General features: G+C 40.5%; 1 protein-coding gene across 6 annotated transcripts in view; it reads left to right on the forward strand.

The window, feature by feature from the left end:
* plce1 (phospholipase C, epsilon 1) overlaps positions 1-13,196 on the forward strand; it is a 61,368-nt gene that overhangs the window by 44,107 nt on the left and 4,065 nt on the right. For 4 of the 6 annotated variants that reach the window (XM_087794052.1, XM_087794054.1, XM_087794055.1 and 1 more), the window contains 26 exons: positions 594-722; positions 814-950; positions 1,653-1,759; positions 1,884-2,008; positions 2,091-2,235; positions 2,345-2,494; positions 2,562-2,676; positions 2,751-2,913; positions 2,987-3,109; positions 3,235-3,374; positions 3,458-3,696; positions 3,771-3,832; positions 4,678-4,843; positions 4,904-5,011; positions 5,094-5,210; positions 6,218-6,376; positions 6,623-6,755; positions 8,319-8,440; positions 8,632-8,752; positions 9,745-9,882; positions 10,579-10,869; positions 10,981-11,144; positions 11,900-12,161; positions 12,242-12,360; positions 12,642-12,770; positions 12,847-13,044. In XM_087794052.1, the coding sequence (XP_087650178.1) occupies positions 594-722; positions 814-950; positions 1,653-1,759; positions 1,884-2,008; positions 2,091-2,235; positions 2,345-2,494; positions 2,562-2,676; positions 2,751-2,913; positions 2,987-3,109; positions 3,235-3,374; positions 3,458-3,696; positions 3,771-3,832; positions 4,678-4,843; positions 4,904-5,011; positions 5,094-5,210; positions 6,218-6,376; positions 6,623-6,755; positions 8,319-8,440; positions 8,632-8,752; positions 9,745-9,882; positions 10,579-10,869; positions 10,981-11,144; positions 11,900-12,161; positions 12,242-12,360; positions 12,642-12,770; positions 12,847-13,044 (3,862 nt within the window). The remainder of the gene's footprint in view (positions 1-593; positions 723-813; positions 951-1,652; positions 1,760-1,883; positions 2,009-2,090; positions 2,236-2,344; positions 2,495-2,561; positions 2,677-2,750; positions 2,914-2,986; positions 3,110-3,234; positions 3,375-3,457; positions 3,697-3,770; positions 3,833-4,677; positions 4,844-4,903; positions 5,012-5,093; positions 5,211-6,217; positions 6,377-6,622; positions 6,756-8,318; positions 8,441-8,631; positions 8,753-9,744; positions 9,883-10,578; positions 10,870-10,980; positions 11,145-11,899; positions 12,162-12,241; positions 12,361-12,641; positions 12,771-12,846; positions 13,045-13,196) is intronic. The other 2 variants (XM_087794053.1, XM_087794057.1) reach the window with 1 other exon arrangement.

Below are 13,196 nucleotides of genomic sequence, written 5' to 3' on the forward strand. Positions count from 1 at the left end.
CATCATTTTTAAAGCCCTGAAAATGAACACACTGTTTCATGAAACCTCATCAGCAGTTCTACTAACCTTTTACATTATGTAATGGCCTGAAAAATATGTATTAATATTATTAATTATTATTATTAGTAATTATTAATGTAATGTGTTTCACTATATTGTTGCACATTTCTGATCCATCTACAAAGAAGATTTAAGTCTCTGCTTTGAAAGTATCCATGTGCATTTTTTTATTATTGTAAAAGCTCAATAGCTTTTGTAGCTGCATGAAGAAAGTATGTTGTAAGGGTTTGAATACTCCAAAGTTTTCCTTAAAAAACAATCTGTGCTTCATTGTTGTGCATGCTGGTTCTGAACTTTGTGTTGTTTCCATGCCAGTGATGTTTTTCCCTTTTGTTGTTGCTTTGCTGCTGATGAAAACCAACTTAATGTTGGTATTCCAACATAATGTTTAAGAGACTATTTGAATGTATTCATCTTTATTTAGCTTTTAGAGTTATTTCCATTAAAAATGTTGAGAAAGAATTCATAATTAGTGAGTTTTAAGTTTTAATAATCATTTCTTTAAGACAGTTTTTCTCTCTGTTCATCTTCAGGTTTTTGGTTGGAGACTTGTCGGACTCAGAGAATGACTTATCAGGGGAATCGGCTGTAAAGGAGTTGGAGTTCCAGGGGACTGATGAAACACACAAAGCTTTTAGTCACGGAACTGAACTCATTCCGTGGTAAGAAACCGAAACGTCCTGGATATACACACTCTTGCCATTAAAGTTCTGTTCCTGCGATCCTCTTCAACTGTCTTCACTCATCATGCAGGTACGTGTTGTCACTACAACCAGATGTCCACCAGTTCCTGCTCCAGGGGGCCACAGTAATCCACTACGACCAGGACTCTCATCTCAGTGCACGCTGTTTACTGCGACTACAGCCGGACAACACCACTCTTATCTGGGGTAGATGTTGTCAATAACCTTTGTTCCTTGTGTTTTCAAATCGTTTCTTCTTTTATAATAATGGTAAATGTTTTTAGATCATATTTTAGGTCATTAGGTGATTTGACTTAACATTAAAAGAATTGCATTTTAAATAACAAATATTCTCTTTTACATATTATTAAATTAAAAACGTAATGTGTGCACGTTATATAATAATAATGTTGGAGTTTTGAAGAGGTAAAAAAGGCGAGCTCAGGGAGGACGGAAACCTCCCGTAGAGCAGAAGGGCAAAAGCTCGCTTGATCTTGATTTTCAGATCCAGCGGCTGTTGCCATAGTGATTACATTTTAAATAACAAATATTCTCTTTTACATATTATTAAATTAAAAACGTAATGTGTGAACGTTATATAAAACACAAGTTGTCAAAGTTTTTATTCTTTTGCCTTTAAGCCTAATATTTCATCCCCTCATTTCCAAGATAAATATACATTAATTCTAATGTATTCTAATAATTCTTTTATATTTAATTTACCACAAAAAAATCACCCTCCAACATTCCATTTCTTAATAAATTTGCTGAATTTCAAAAAAATAAAAGTATCAATTTTGTCTTAAATGCTGTCTTTTTCAGAACCACTCTAACTCATCATATAAAGTTTTTTAATTTCCCGTGTCCCAGCAATATTCAAACCATTGTCACTTTATTGCTTTATGGCAGGAAATCCTCAGAGCGGCGCAGCTCCAGCAGCAGAGCACCCGTTGGGGTTAGGACACGCTGTGACGGCAGGACTCGCTGAGGGCCTGCTGGATCTGGCTGTGGTGAAGGTGTGTTTACACTGGGTTTTATGGGAAATCTTGTAAAAAACTAAAGAAGTGGTTTTGTGTTCAAATTGCTTGGCGCCCATAAATCTAATTAAAAAGGCGGTTATCTCATTGTTTAACCATGCAGGCAGTGTTTCTGGGACACCAGGGAGTCGACGTTCACGCCGTGTGTTTGCAAAACAAATTGAGCCAGATGACGGTCGAGGAGAATAGTTTGACTCTCCTGTACGGTCAAAGCACCACAGATAATAGGTAGGAAAGATCTTCAAGTTCAGTTGAAGAAAATATGACGAATGTGGAAAACATGTTGACGATTCTCTCTCTGTTTTTGTAGACTTCTACACTTTGTTGCTCCCAATTACACAGCAAGGACGCTCCACAAGGGCCTGACGGAGCTTGTGAGGGCAACCATGAATCTGAAGAAGTTTCCAGATCAGAGGCTGCAGTGGTTGAGGAGACAATATGTTGGCCTGTATCAGGTATCTCATTAATCTGCTGCTTCTACTGAAAGTTCATGTTCAGCCCTGTTTTCAGTCAGTTGACCTCATTGTTTTTATCATATCCGTCACACCTGTTCTCTCTTGCTAGGAGGACAGTCGCTGGGAGGGTCCCACACTTGCCCAGGCTATTGAGCTGTTCGGTGGACGCAGGTGGAACATGGGTGCAGACAAATCTACGACACAAAAAAGCAGCCCTCACAACGACAAGACCAAGAAGAAAAAGAAGGCTCTAGTTAGAGTCAGTACAGAAAGAAAACGATTACTCTTATGTCTATAGATGTCTGATCAAGCCATGTTGTTTTCAGGGGGACAGTGGAGATGCCACTGATGACGAGATGGGAGCGAGGAAGACACGAAGCTGTAAAGAGGCTCTTCATAGAAACGGCCCCGAGTCTGACAGCATGGACCAAGATGATGCAGGTGAATCTTCTGGTCGCTCTCGAGATTGTCCGTGTACGATGAGTAGCTAGTCTGACTCTGTATTTCCATGCCAGACGACGGCTTTCCAGGGCCGTTCTCGCTTTCGTCGAACAAGAGCTCATCAGCACTGCTAGCATCTTCATCCTCCTCGTCTTCTTCCTCAAGCATGACTGGGTCCAGTCAGTCCCGCCCACAATCCTCTCCTGTTCTCTCTGGAAACGCCAAATCTCAACCAGGGTAAACCATAACATCCTTTCACTCCGTGAGTGTCTTTTTTATCAGCTAGACCTCTGAAATATGTGATCATCAGGACGTGGAGCAGCAGGTCGTGGCACGGTCGCGGTAAAGACTGTTTCAAAGGCTTTCAGAACCTGATGATCTCGGACAGCACCATGAGCTTCATTGAGTTTGTCGAGCTCTTCAAGTCATTCAGGTAGATTTTTTAACATTAATTTCAACTGATTTCAAAACTTAACAGACTCAAATATGTCGTAATTTTTGGAAGTCTTCATCTACACTATGTTAGGGTTTCTTACCTTTTTCTATTTTTCTTTAAAGTATTCGGAGCAGAAAGGATTTAAAGGAAGTGTTCGACACATTTGCCGTCCCCTGCAGTCGTTCAAGTACTGAGGCGGCTCCTCTTTACACCACTCTTAGAATCGACGACAAGGACCCTGGAGGTTTACAGCCCGATCTTGGTACATGAGAACCCCTGATATAACATCAGTCCTCGCCATCATGTGCCGCTTTATCAAGCCCTTCTCTTTCTTCTACCATCTAGACTTACTGACCCGGAACGGTTCTGACCTTGGCCTTTTCATCCGGATGAGGCAGCAGATGTCCGACAATCAGAAGCAGATCTCGGATGCTATTGCCGCAGCCAGCATCGTTACAAATGGCACCGGCGTGGAGAACGCTTCGCTCGGTGTCCTGGGATTGGCCATTCCACAGCTGAACGACTTCCTGGTCAATTGTCAGCGAGAGCATTTGAGTTTCGATGAGATTCTTAGCATCATCCAGGTTAAAACTTTGACATCAATTTTCAGATGAAGCCTGAATAATTGAACTCATTCAGATTATTTTCTTCCTCACAGAAATACGAGCCTTCGTCCAGTATGAGACAAATGGGTTGGATGTCGTTTGAAGGATTTGCCAGGTATCATTCTTTTAGTTCTGAGGCAGGATGTGTCAAATGCTCATTAACGAACAAACCAATCTTGTGAATGGATCCTGCTTGCGTTACCTTTATAAAGTTGGGAGTAAGGAGGTATTAAGTAACGTGTTACAGTGACTGCTCTAATGGAAAATAAAAATAATTACTTTGTCAAAAACTGTAACACATTTATCAATATTTGTTACCGTTATTCTTACTTTGTATTTAGATGCTCTTTATTATAGATCATTTGACTTGAATTTTCTTTTACATCACACTACGTCTTACCGGCCCTCACTTCACCTTTAATCTTTCCATTACTATGCACTTTGATTGTTATCTGTAAAACACAAATACCTGTAACTAGTTGATTTATTTTAAGGAACCTTTCCTGCACACTAGTGTTTAATGTTTTTTGTCATTCCTGCTAGATAAATCCTGCTTATTTTGTGTCCATTTTATTATTTTGGACTCGGATACAAGTCAAATGTTGAATCTGGAGCCGCAACAGAGTGAACGATTATGGCTCCATTAAGCCTTTAATAAATATTAGCACTTGAGTACATTAGCTCTTCAGCGGCCGTAACTTTTGGAGCAACAAAAACTCTTCTAGTGGATGAGATCTTGAAGGATTCTTTTAAAATATTTATCTTGAGATCCTTCAACTTCACTTATGAAGGCTTTAAATGAAAGCATTTAAAGAGGTTTGGTTATTTCTTTCTCTGCCTTCTGCGAGGTTAAAATCAAACTGATTTATCACACTTTGTGCAACTTATGTGCTTGGATAAGGTTTGGGAGCACTCATGCATACTCCACAATCTGCTGACATTGTATAACTCACATTCCAGGTATCTGATGGACAAAGATAACTGTGCTTCTCGTAACGAGGAGTCCCAGATGAACCCAGAGGAGCTTCAGTATCCTCTGTCCTACTACTACATCTCTTCTTCTCATAACACTTACCTGACCGGACACCAGCTGAAAGGAGAGTCTTCAGTGGAGCTCTACAGTCAGGTAGGTTGTTCTTTCCCTCATGGTCGCTCTGCTATAAGTTGACAATGTTCTTGCACAAAGGTGCTGCTGCAAGGCTGCAGAAGTGTGGAGTTGGACTGTTGGGACGGAGATGATGGCATGCCGGTCATTTACCACGGACACACCCTCACGACAAAGATACCCTTTAAGGTAAAGAGTGGGGAAAAAGTCTCTACATGATGAGCAACTTATCGTCACATACTTGACTGTTGTATCTCCCATGATCCTCCAGGATGTAGTGGAGGCTATTAACCGCTCAGCATTTGTCAACTCCGACCTGCCAGTCGTCTTGTCCATAGAGAACCACTGTTCGTTACCACAGCAACGAAAGATGGCTGAGATCTTCAAGGTATGTTTGTGACCTAGCGACGATGATTAATTAAATAAGCTCGGTGATCTCGAGAATGGCAGGTGGTGTTAATTTTAAATCTCATGATTACTAATCATATTTTCTGTTTATGTGTCCAACAATCCGACACACGATAGTTTACTTTAACATTTAACTTGTGTTTTTCATTTAAAGAAAATGTTTATCAACCATAATAAATATACTTTTTTCATAAACCTTAATGACAAAGGAATAAATGTGTATTAATTCAATATTTAGATACATGAAGTATTTCTTATGCAAAGTTTGGTTCAGAGATATTTTTTATTTCTAGTACACAGCAGGAAATCTCTTTAAATAATATTGTTTAAAAAATCCGCAAAGAAAACTTCATCTTTCACTTAACTATTTCTTTGAGCAACTTTTGTGAGGGGCCGTCAAGCCAATTATTTAATTATTTTACCTTACCTAAATAAGCTACAACTTTCTATTTTATTTATACAAAATAAATATAAAAAAATAAATTAATTATTTTGAGGAAAAAAAATAGAGGAGGCAAAACAAAAAAAAAACAAGGAGATTTTTTTTACACAATTATACTTTGACCTCCTCAAGGCTGCTTAGATAGAGTTAAAGGGCTGCATGTCCTACCCCCCCAGGTTTGTCTTGGAGGATTATTTGATCTCCTCACGTTGATATTTGAGAAATGTTCATTGCGGTCGTAATCTTCAAGAGCTTAATTAGTGAAGATCACATATTTGTGAGCTCTGAAGATGCACCATGGGACGTCATCCTGCTTTGATCTGAATAAACGTTCCAAAGTTCTGTTTCCTCGGAGACTGACGTTGATAAAGACAAATCTTTCATGTTCAGACGCCTCTTTGACTCTGACCAGCACACATGCTGACGTTGTTTATTTTCAATGGTACCGGCTGATAAGACGTCCGTGTCTTCCTCCCTTCTCTCTTCCTCCAGTTACGTTCTATCTTTCACCTTTTAATGCATGAAATCGTTTATGTGATTACCAGACAGTGATCGGGGAACGTCTTGTGACACGATTCCTCTTTGAGGGTGACTTCAGCGACGACCCTCATCTGCCGTCACCGTGGCAGCTGCGTGGCAGGATCCTCCTCAAAAATAAGAAGCTGAAAGCCCACCAGGCCCCCGTGGACATCCTTAAACAGAAGGTAAGAGCACTAATGGAACGCTGCCAAGAAATGACAGATCATTTATGGATGATCCGTTGATATATTATTCAATGCAGCGTCAGTAGATTGAGTTTTCGGCACCGTGAGAGTGCTGTCAAACATCAATAAAGGATGTCGAAGAGCGGAGATGGTCGTTTTTATCGCAGCATTAGTCACTGCATCAAGACTCCTAAACTTTCAACCAACTTCTCTCTTGCTTACTTCCATGTTTGTGTTTCCCTGAAGGCTCACCAGTTGGCTCATTTGCAAGCTCAAGCTAGTAACGGCTCGCCCATCGCTTCACCTGGAAGCAACGGAAATGAAGAGGAAGAAGAGGATGAAGACGAGTACGATTACGACTATGAGTCTCTGTCAGATGGTGAGCAGAAGCAACATAATCAAGTAGAGATCACACTTGGATTATTTACTTCTTTAGTAGGTTTAAACAAATGATAACATTTTATTTCCTGTTGTAAGAGTTTCTTCTGGTCATACCTTGGTTGTGTTTCTCTTTTCTTAACTGGCACTCTTCTCTTTCACTTCTTTTCTGTCACTCGTTCTGGGCTCAGCCGATGTCCTCAATGCCTCTACTGCCTCATTTGGCCTGGAAGGTAAACGTTTCATTGTGCCTGTGTTTTTTGCAGTGGTGACTAATGCAAGATCCTCAAACTCAACCTTGGTTTTTAAATGTGTTCTTCAGTCGCTCAGATAACAGGAGAAACCCATAGAGACATGGGGTTTGATAAAGAGAGCAGATGTTTTGTAGAGAAAGAAAAGTTGTTGTTTTTTGCTTTCGTTTTGTCTACTGCTCTTGTGGTTCTACTTTCTGCGTCCTTTAGAAAACTTCAACCTATTTAAGAAGCAGCTCGATCAAAAGCTTCTTTCCTCTCCCACCAACAACACCACCACCTCGTTTTTTCGTGTGTCTACTCTGTACTTGTCGCTGACCTCGCCAGTGGCTGGGCAAGCTCATCAGGGAAACAAAACAAAGCCATCTGGTTTCTCAGGCCCTCTGCTGCCCCCAACACCAACAACCCAGACCAGGGGAAACTACCCGGTCCAGCTCTCAGCTCCACTCTCTCTGAGTCCTCAGTTGTAACTGCGCTCGTTAAAGTGGCAACTGTTCTCGTGTTATCTCTTATCAGTCTGAACATCAATGGAAGCACAAGCTCGTTGAGTGCGATCACGTTAACATGGAGGGTCCATGCAAATAAACGCAGGATGCTCCTTCTCTTATTTGTCGTGTCATGCCAAAACAAACTGTTAAGAGTTCCAAAGCTTGTCATGAGTTGCATTGTCAAGCTGTTGTTCCGCTGACTTTGGCCGAAGTTATTTGGTAGAGATCAGAGGGTGAAACTCCCTTCTGCTTCTGTTTGTAGTGAGTTGATATCAGAAAGTGTGTTGAGCTAGGCGGGTCTTCTTCTAATTTTTTAGGAACCCAGTACACGTAAATATGTTCAAAAAAATGTGAAAATTAACTGCACTGATGATGAATGCATTAAGAAGTACCAAAAAGGTTTATTGGTGGTTTAACAGTAATGGACCTTTTTAGAGTTTTTATCCAAACAAATCTTCGGACATGGTTCTGTTTAAGGAACTTACTGAATACTTGTATGTATTCAATGTCATTTTTAATTATTACGTTTGTCATGTCATTGTATGACTCTGTGCTAAAAACAATCCATAGTGTGAGGCCTTTAAAAGGTGAACTATAATGTAAATTGATTAAAATCATGTTTTGGGTTTTTCTTATTTTTTGGTTGTTTTTTTTGTCTTGATCACTGCAGCAGAACAAGTGTTAGCATTGTAAGCTTGAGTGTGTTTTTGTAGTTGTTTTGTTTCTGGGGAGGAAATAAATTATCTTTGAACTGTCAATTGAGTGATTTCCATTAGCTTTGACATTCAAGTCTTGTGCTGATGTGAAATATTTTTGCCTTGACAGACAACATCCTGGATGACAAACCCGAGGGCAAGAGCTCAGGAGACAAGGAAGAGCAGCCGACGGACGAACATCCCAAGAAGATGAAGAAGAGTGAGAACAGCAACATGCAGAGCAAAGGAAAGGTAGTGAAGTTTTAATCGTACTTTCTTAGACAAATAGAAATGTTTCATACATTTTCAGTTTCGTTAGATCATCCTTTGACTTGTTTTTATTGTGTTTAGTGATCTTATTTTGTGATTTATTTATGATCAAGTGTTCCTGGTTTCTATTAATGGTCTCATAAGTGCAGCTGGTTCAACCATGTTTTCGTCAGCAGGTGTTCGACATGGAGCTGGGAGAAGAGTTCTATCTTCCTCAGAACAAGAAGGAAAGTCGCCAGATCGCCCAGGAGCTGTCTGACCTGGTCATCTACTGTCAGGCTGTCAAGTTCCCTGGTGAGCACTGATGTATTATTCAACTCTCTTTCTCTCTTTTAAATCAGCTTCTCTCACAATTATTTCTTATACTCATGTTTTCTTTCCATCCTTGTTTTATTTTCATGGTGGTGATTTCTTTTTTTTTCCCCTTCTATCCATCCATCACGTGACATCAAGAGGTCAGACTACTCCCAGTGTGTCTGGATGTTTTTTCGTTGCAGGACATTAAATATCCATGTGTTATCTTCCCCTTCCCACAGAGGACACCCACATAGAGGATGACTTGATCCATGGGAAAAACATTGTTACCGTACTGTTGTCACTCCCAGCACTGAACAACAACAAAGAGAAGATGTTTTAAGAACATCCTGAAATATCTGACCTCTGGTGCTTTCACCAGATTCCCTACATTCTTCACCTTAAGCCTGAATCGTGGTCACAGAATATCTCACAACTTCACGTTTCATAGCAATCCCTGCTATTTATCTATAATATTTACTTCTCCTGCTTTAATGTCAAACTGCTGTTTTTTTTTCTTTCTGTGACATTTGCTCTTGTGAACCCGCCCATGTTTCCACTGGTATTTTATTTGTTTACTGTTTCCAAGGACCTGAGATCTGAGGAGAAATAAGAGAAGGACATTTTGACACGAGCAGGATTTAAAAAGCACATTTCTAGATAAATAAAAGCACATTTCTAGATTAATAACACATCAGTTTTCTTAAAGTATTTAAGCTGTTTTTTTTAAACTCTTGCTCAATTATACTCTGAATTCTAAATCAAACAACGGTGAGATCAAATGAAGATTTGAGCTTCTTTGGTTTGATATTTTCTTTAATACTATTTCTATTATCCTCCCCGGTAATGGATTCCTTAAAACATTTGAACCCGTGACCTCTTAAGAATGAGCAGCATCCTCCCGAGAAGACTGAAAAACCTCACTTCCCTCTGCATGTCTGCGAGAATATTATTAGTATTGACGACCGTCGTCCGTCTGCCCTCTCGTCAAGGCCTGTCCACTCTGTCTCCGGCCGGCTCCGGCCGAGGGAAGGACCGAGGAAAGAGCAGGAAGTCCATCTTTGGCACGGCGCCCGCTCGCTGCAGCGCGACGGGGGAGGTCGTGAGTCAGAACCGCACGCCTGGGAAAGGTAAAGTGGGATGTGAAGTAGAAAATAAAAGGATTTAAATATTTTTTATAATCATTATTGGAAAGGGAAAGCAAAAATAAATGATTAAAGGTTGTCTTACAAAGTTATTTTGGCCTGGAATATGACATTTAAATGTTAATACACTGAATTTTCTTTAAAAAACAGATGGTACAAAGAATACTTCTTAGAACCTCATGTGTGACAACAAAAGTATCTGACTCTAAGACCTTTTTGAGTTGCTTTTATATAATATAAAAATTCCATACATCAACCAGTCAATAACACTTAATAACACTTTATTAAAAAGTTCTACCTGATGCTGTGCAAATCGGAACAAATCAGAGACAGCATGGTTTGCACGAATAAACTTATAAAATAAATGATTTAAAAAAAAAAACCTAGGTGGCGACAAAAGGGAGCCCACAGGTATTTGGCAGTGTAGTCAGGCCTAGTTAATTTTTGCGAACATCTGCACATGTGAAATTATTAGTTGATCATTTTAAAAACTTTTTTGTCACTTTTTGCTCAAATCAGAAAAAGTTAGAACATTTTCAGTCAATCTTTTACCAGCTCATCTGCTGTTTAGCAGAAACACATTGCTCTGAATTCACCTATAATAACGATGGAAATCAAGATGGGATCCACCTTCCATGTGTAGCAAAACATCCAAAGATAAAATACCTTCCTTCCCTCCAGGTGGCGCTGATCGTCTCAGTTGGGAGGATCAACAGACGTCTCCTGTGCTCAATCCTCCAACCTCGCTCAGCGCCATCATCCGGACGCCCAAGTGCTACCACATCTCCTCCGTCAACGAAAACGCAGCCAAGCGCCTCTGCCGCCGCTACTCTCAGAAGCTCATCCAGCACACCTGCTGCCAGCTGCTCAGGACGTACCCGGCCGCCACCAGGATCGACTCCACCAACCCCAACCCTTTGCTCTACTGGCTGCATGGCATCCAGCTGGTGGCGCTGAACTACCAGACGGATGGTGAGGAGCAAACTCTTTAGAATGAATTAAAGCATGGGTTTATTAACAAACATTATATATTTAGTTTTTGCTTCGTAGTCTTGCACACACTGATCTAAGTTTTTCCCCTAGATCTTCCAATGCAGTTAAACACAGCGTTGTTTGAGGCCAACGGAGGCTGTGGTTACGTTCTGAAGCCGGCGGTGCTCTGGGACAGAAGCTGTCCTTTGTATCAACAGTTCTGTCCGATGGAGAGAGACGTGGAGAAAATGACTCCTGCCGTCTTTTCCATCACTGTGAGTCGCACTTTCAAAGTTTAAAAATTAAATTGCTGTTTTAAATGTTAAATAATGAAAATATTTTGCACGTGACTATGTTTTATTGGATACACCACTCGAGGATTTAATGTACCAGGAACAGATTCTTGTAAAAATCCTCAAGTAGCTGTTTCTTTTCACGCTATAGTGGCATCGACCAGCAACACTGCTCACGGTCAAGTTTGTCTGCCGTGAAGGAGTTAATGTGACTAGAAGTGCCAGACGATGAGTAACAATAGGAACATTTTGCATAAACAATTTTGCCACTAAGAGAAAATTCAATTCACCTAAATATCACAATATTTTTTTCACAATACTCTATCGATATTGTATATATATATATTACCGGTATGTATTTCTATTTCTATTGAGTATTTTTGTTTTTTAATGTACATGCAAGTATAGATTTTTTAATAATCATTTTTTGAGTTGCACAACTTAAACAACAAGGAAAGCCTGCGATGATTCCGACAATTACTGAGGACGAGAGGATACATTCAACTCCAGCAGCATTTAAAGATAATAATTGGAAGTATTTTGGTTTTTCAAAACAAATGAAAACGACTTCGTCAAGAATCATGTGGTCTGTAAATTCTGCAACACCTGAGTCAAGTACTCGACAATACTACAAATGTATCCTTGTTAGTACAGTATCACAGTATATATCATAGTCCCTGTATCGTGATGCTGATCGTATTGTATCGCCAGATTCTTGATGACTTTGTGTCTCTCAGATCCTGTCGGGTCAGAACGTGTGTCCCAGCAACAGCTCGGGCAGCCCCTGCATCGAGGTGGACGTCCTGGGGATGCCCGTGGACAGCTGCCACTTCCGCACCAAACCCATCCACCGCAACACACTCAACCCCATGTGGAGCGAACACCTGCAGTTCAGCGTGTTCTTCGAGGACATGTGCTTCATACGCTTCGCTGTCGTGGAGAACAACAGCTCCCAGACCACCGCACAGAGGACTCTGCCGCTGAAGGCCCTCAAACCAGGCGAGAAGATCGAGCCAAAGAGGGTTTATTGTTTCTCAACGAAAAGCTTAAAAAACATGTATTTTCTCGGTGTTATCCAGGCTACAGACACGTGCAACTGAGAACACAACACAACGAGTCACTTGAAGTGTCCGGTTTATTCATCTACACCCGCAGAAGAGAGGAGACGCCTAAAGGGGGCACGACTTCATCATCATTGGTGAGACTAAACTATATTGTTTTCTCTGTTCAAAAGTATAATGATTGATTATGATAACTATTATCACTGTTGTTTTTGTTTCTGTAGTTAAATATTTATTTTGGCTTTTGAATTTGCTAAACAAATGTTGACTAAAAAGATGGTCTTGAACGTCTTTAAAAGGATATAAAAAGAATTGATTATTTTGCATAAAAAGGTTTGTTATTTATTATATATATTATTATACACATATATTCTAAGGACCTAAATTTGACTTTGTCTATGGTGTGTTTCCCTGAAAGCTCTTCAGTCCAGAGGAGAAGCGAGTAGTTCCACGGCACAAAGTGACTGTACATGGAGCTCCTGGTCCAGAACCGTTCACGGTCTTCAGCGTCACACAGCAGATCACAGCGAAACAACTGCTGGACATGGTCAGTCTGCGCCGCGATAACCTTCTGAAGAGCTGCCGGTACTTTGTGTAGATTAAAAATACAACCTCTCCTACAGGTCGTGGGCTCTGACCGAAGCACGACTGAGTATTTCTTGTGCGAGGAGAAAGTTCCTCTGATGAAAGAGCGAGGCGAGACCAAGCGCTGCTGTCAACACCGCCCTCTAGCGCCTGAAGAGGAAATCGTCAGACTGGTGTCTCACTGGGACGCTGACGACGGGTGTGTTGGCAGAATCTGCCTCAAAACTCGGGAAGAGGTACCTTAAATATTTTTACCCAGATGTTCTTATCGTAATAATCTATGTTGTGTACATTTATTTAATGAATTAATTCCACTTGTTGCCCAGTAAGAACGCATTTGGCGCCCCCTGCTGTCTGTTATGGTCGTGATAATACTGACAAGGATTGT

This window comes from Callionymus lyra, chromosome 6 (assembly GCF_982586985.1).
Source record: "Callionymus lyra chromosome 6, fCalLyr1.hap1.1, whole genome shotgun sequence".
Lineage (NCBI taxonomy): Eukaryota > Metazoa > Chordata > Actinopteri > Syngnathiformes > Callionymidae > Callionymus > Callionymus lyra.